The sequence below is a fragment of the Myotis davidii genome, unplaced genomic scaffold, assembly GCF_000327345.1.
Source record: "Myotis davidii unplaced genomic scaffold, ASM32734v1 scaffold1219, whole genome shotgun sequence".
NCBI classification, from domain to species: Eukaryota; Metazoa; Chordata; class Mammalia; order Chiroptera; family Vespertilionidae; genus Myotis; species Myotis davidii.
Window position 1 is genome coordinate 311,310 of NW_006290442.1, and position 5,726 is coordinate 317,035.

Consider the following 5,726-nt stretch of genomic DNA (forward strand, 5'->3'; position numbering starts at 1 on the left):
GCTGAAGGGGGTTGGCCAAGGGGATTTGGAGGGTCCTACTCAACCCAGGAGCCTGGGGTTCTCCGGACAGCCTCTCATGACCCAGAGAAATACACAGAGAATCAGGCCTCACTGAAACCTGCAGCTGCCCGGGAGCCTCTGCAAAGGGGCCCTGTGCATAGGCTGTGAGTTTTTTATTATAACTTGAATTTCGATTAAGATTAATTCCAATTTTCCACTTCTAAACCCACTGCATTTTTCAATGTCAGCCAGCAGCATGGATCCCTTTTTTTCACAGAGGAATGCTAGGAGGTTCCCGGAGGGTCAGCCTCCACCTCTAGCCAGAGAGGTTGCAGCAGCCAGAGCAGCAGAATTTAGATCTACCAAGTTGCCCTTTAAAGGACAAAGCAGGAGGCTTTCTTGATGTTATCTCCTAGGGCCCTATCCCGACTATCCTAATAAACACTGAGCATCTGTCCTATGCCAGTTCTGTTCTAAGCTCCTTATATATGTATTAAACTTTTCACGCCTCACAATGACCCTATGGGAAAGACACTATTTTCATGTCCATTTTATACATTGGGGAAACTGAGGTACAGAGAAGTGAATTGCCCACGGTCACACATCTCATGAGTAGAAGAGCAGAGATTCAGGCCAGAGCTCACACGTGTAATCATGCTGCACTGCCAGTCAAGCATTGTGAGGCACTGATGACACTGAAATGGTTTCTCAAAAGTCAAAAATCCTCTCAAATGTCAGCAGTCGCCAGGCCAAGGAGCAATGCCCAAGTGACAGGGAGCCATGAAGACTGTCCTGCCTCCTGAGGGGCACACTTGATTTTTCCCTTGAGTGTGTGACCTCAGCAGAGAGGTGGAGTAGGGTTTGTACTACTAGGAAGGGCCGAGGCCACTGCGAGGGGGTTGGGGGGTGGCATACTCACCCCAAACACCTTCTTGGCCCCTGCTTTGGCAGCAAACATGGAAAGGATCCCGGTACCACTCCCGACGTCCAGCACCACTTTGTCCTTGAACACGTGCTTGTTGTGGTACATGGAGTTCCGGTAAGTGAGCGTCCGCACCTCATCCTTCAGCATTTCCTGTATGGAAGAAAAGGAAAGTCAGTGTCAATGTTTTCAAGGTACTTGGGAGTACACCAGGGTCACGGGCCCCAGGACTGTCCAGCCAAATTCTTCAAGGATCTTCACTAGGCATGCCACAGAAGAGTACTGTGGCACAGCTAGACCAATGGCTACCTGAATCATTACAAACAACTCCAGCCCTAAAACTTTGCTCAAGATAGCTTTGTACTATCAAAGAAGAAACTCATGTCCAGACCTGGGAAACTCCAATTTACCAAGAAACAAAAGAAAGTACTAGTAGGATGCAGCATGAGAGACTCAAGTTACGCCTGAAGCAGAACTTTCTGCCATGGTGAGAATTGTGTCATTGAACAAGTTGTTAAAGGAAGTTTTTGGTGTGTATATTATTTTTGTTTGCTTTTAGGAAAAGAGAACATATTCCTTTTTCTACCATTATTTAACTGCTTTGTGGTAAGAAAGAAACTAGATTACCCATTACAGCTGCCTCCAGCCCAAGGAGAACATGGTTAATTTGTGTATGGTGATGAGGTAGGGGTCTTCATTTATTCAAGGTACCAGCAAACACTCTAAGTCATCACCAATAGAACTGTAATTTTTTGGTACAATTTTAGTATAGCTTTTAGTATAATCTGCGTACAATAAAAAGCCCAGATTTCAAAAGTATAACTAAGTGTAAGAGTTTGTACAAATGCACACCATAATTAAGATACAGAACATTTCCATCACCCCAAAAAGTCTTTCGTGGCTGTTTGCAATTAATCCGCACTCCCACTCCAGACAACCAATGACCTAATTTCCATCACCAAAGCTTCTTTCTGCCAGATTTAGAACTTCATATAAATTGAATCATACAATATGTACATTTTTGTATGTTTCTTTTGCTCAAAGATTTTGAGATTAATTCATTTTCTTGCATGTATCCAAGGTTTGTTCCTTTTTTCTTGTTGCTACTGTTGTCATTCTTATTCTTGTTCTTGTTGTTGACTAGTATTCCATTGTATGACCATATCTATTCACTTGTTGATGGGTATTTGGATTGTAATGAATGAAGGTGTTACATTTTCACATTAGCATTTCTGAAGATGCATGTTTCTATTTCCTTTGAGTAAATACCTAGGAGTGGGGTTTTGGGTCTTAGGGTAGGTGTTTAATTACACTTAAAATTGCCTAACAGTTTTTCAAAATAGTGGTGCCATTTCATGATCCCACCAGCAGTACATGAGAACTCAAGTTGCTTTACATGCTGACCAATTAGACTTATCAGTCTTTTTAATGTTAGTTATTATAGTGCAGTGATTTTCAACCTTTTTCATCTCATGGTGCACTTAGAATAATTACTAAAATTCCGTGGAACATCCAAAAATATATTTTTTGTTGATTTTACAAAAAAATAGGTAATTTTGATTCATTCACACTGGACAGCTATTGTTGTGTTGGCTCTTGTCATTTTCTTTTATTTGACAATCTAAGGGGACAGAGGTCAGATACTGCATGTTTAAAAATTCTTGTGGCAGCACACCAGTTGAAAATTGCTGTTATAGTGGATATAAACTAGTATCTCATTGTAGTTATAATTGCATTTCCATGATGGCTATTGATGCAGATAATTTTTTTCATGTGTTTATGGACTCTTCATATATACCTTCTTTTGTGAAGTGTCTTCATTTTTTTTTCTTGAGCTATTTGCTTTTCCTTATTGAATTATAGGAGTTTATATATTCTGGAAATGAATCCTTTATCAGATGTACATATTGTGAATGTCTTCTCCAAATCTGTGATTTGCCTTTTCATTTTCTTAATGCTGTCACTTGAAAAGCAGTTTTTAATTTTGATAAAGACCAATTTTTCAGTTTTTTCTCTTTTTAATTTTGTTTTATTGCTTAAAGTATTACATATGTCTCCTTTTGTTTTTATTTTCCCCTTGACCTTCCTCCGGCTTCCCCTACACCCCAGTGTCTTGTGTCCATTGCTTATGCTTATAAGCATGCATACAAGTCCTTAAGTTGATCTCTTACCCCATCCCCCCAACCCTCCCTGGCCTTCCTGCTGTAGTTTGACAGTCTGTTCCATGCTGCTCTGCCTCTGTATCTACTTTTGTTCATTAGTTTATAAAGGTCTTTATTATCCATAAATGAGTGACATCATGTGGTATTTTACTTCAGCATGTATGGAACTGGAGAGCATTAGTTTTTTCTTTTATATTAGAATTTTCTGTGCCCTGCCTATTCTTTGTCTACCCCAAGGTCACAAAGATATTCTCTTATGCTTTCTTCCAGAAGTTTCATAGTTATGGCTTTTACTTTTAGTCTACAATTCATGTCAAACTAATTTTTACACATAGTGTAAGTTAGGGATGTGAGTTCATTTGCTTCATACAAGTAGATGGCTTGAGCACCAGGCTTCATTTTCCCCACTGAATTACATGGAGGAGATCCTTTGGAACAAGCCTTTCTTTGTTTCAATTATGTTGCCACCTTTGTAAAAGTCAGTTGACTATATATGTGTGTCTTCTCTGATTTGTTCCATTAATATACCAGTTCAACATTCACTTGATCACCATAGATTTATATTAACTTTGAAATAAAGTAATGTCAGTTCTCCAATTTAGGTATTGTTTAACATGATTATTTTGTTTTTTCTAGAACTTCAGCATTTTTATATGCATTTTAGAAGCAGTTTGTTAATTCATACAGAATAGCTTGCTGGAGTTGGTTGGGACTGCACTGACTCCTATAGAGCAATTTGGGGAGAATTGATATTTTAGGAATATTGAATCTTAAAATCCAAGAACACAAATACAGCTCTCCATTTATTTAGGTCTTGTTTAATTTCTCTTGGCAATATTTTATAGATTTCAGTATAAAGGTCTTATATTTTTAAACTACTAATAAATTTATTCTTAACTATTTCATGGCACTGTATACAACATATTTTAATTTTTACTTTCCAATTGTTAGTTTATATATTGGCCTTGTACTTTGCAGCTTTGCTCCTTTACATATTAATTCCAATAGGATATTTTGGTAGATTCATTAGTTTTTTTATGTAAAAAAAATCTTGTCACTTGTGAACAAAGACAATTTCACTTCTTTTATCCTATCAGTATGCCTTTTATTTCTTCCTTCTTTTTTTTTTTATCAAAATCTGTCTTTATTAAAGTGAACAAATCATCAGAGTCCTACCAAAACTTAGTGAGGGATGCTGAATTTGCTCCCCTTGCCTGCCTTCAACCAGGCCAACACCAGCTCCCAGCTGGCCTAGCAGGCCACAGTAGGGACTGGCTCTGCACCGTCACACAGCACAGACGTTGCACATTTCAGTGCTTTCAGTGAATTGGTGTCTTCAGTGAACATTTTCTGAGCAGCAAAGACAAGAATTGTTTCCAGAAACCTTAGAATTGGATATAAACATTGGCAATAAACACAATCAATAAATATCATACCATTTCCCAAATGAACAAGACCCCCAGTGCGAGTTCTTTTCCTGAAGACATTCAAACACCCTGACCAGAGAGCCTGTCTCGGTCCTCCAACCACACAAGGTCTCAAATGCCCGAGTGTGGGGGTCAGGCCTTGAACAGAGGGGGGTGTGGTGAGAGGCCAGAAAGCAAAGTAAATCACTTTTAATAGATACTGAAGAACTTCAAATAAAAGGAATCCTGCCACATGCACATACCTCATTAGCAGCCGCAGGGACAGCGGAGACCACAGCAGCTATGCCCTGGACCCGGCGTGTGTCCCTGCATCCCCGTTCCATCTTGCCTTTTATTTCTTGTTCTTTCCCCTTGCTATATTGCACTGGCAAGGATGGCCATTTGGTAATATGCTAGGCATACCTCCTTTGTTCTAGTGACATACAAATGTCACCATTAAGTATAATTTTAGCTGTGGCCTCTCCATAAATGTCTTCTACCAGACTGAAAGATTATCTTCTACACTTGATCTTAGCCAAAAGGCCAAGAAGCAATGACAAGTTATCTTCTATTTCTAATTTTCTGAGAATTGTTATCATAAATTGGTGTTGAATTTTGTCACATACTTTTTCTACATTTTTTGATATGATTACCACTTCTCTCCTTTATTGTGTTAATATATTGAACTCCAAAGATTAGTTTCAAATGTTGCATCGACTCTTTGTCATGATGTATTATCTTCTTAAATATTGCTGGGCTTTATTTACTAATATTTTGTTGCAGATTTTTGTCTCTGTATTTATGAGAGATATAGAATTATAACTTTCTCTTATCTTCTCTGATTAGTATGCTGAGCTAATCACACAAGTTAGGAAGTGTTATCTCTTTATACATTTTCTGAAAAGATTTGGGTGAGATCAATGTTTTCCTTTTTTAAATGTCTGTATAATTCACCAGTAAAAACATCTGGGCCTGGAGTCTTTTATGTGGGAAGATTTTATTTTATTTTTTTTTTTAGGATTTAAAAGGGATTTAATTCACACTTCTTCTTCTTTTTTAAGAAAGTATTTCTTTCTTTCTTTTTTTTAATTGCTTAAAGAATTACAAAGGGTATTACATATGTGTCCATTTTTCCCCCCGCCCTAGACAGTCCCTTAGCCTCCCCTATTCCCCAGTGTCTTATGTCCATTGGTTATGCTTATATGCATGCATACAAGTCCTTTGGTTGATCTCTTA

The 5,726-nt window shown here is 38.2% G+C and overlaps 1 protein-coding gene across 1 annotated transcript in view; it reads right to left on the reverse strand.

Moving 5' to 3' along the window:
• PRMT8 (protein arginine methyltransferase 8) overlaps nucleotides 1-5,726 on the reverse strand; it is a 70,062-nt gene that overhangs the window by 40,097 nt on the left and 24,239 nt on the right. The window contains exon 3 of the mRNA XM_015563751.1: nucleotides 920-1,075. Coding sequence (XP_015419237.1) covers nucleotides 920-1,075 — 156 coding nt within the window. The remainder of the gene's footprint in view (nucleotides 1-919; nucleotides 1,076-5,726) is intronic.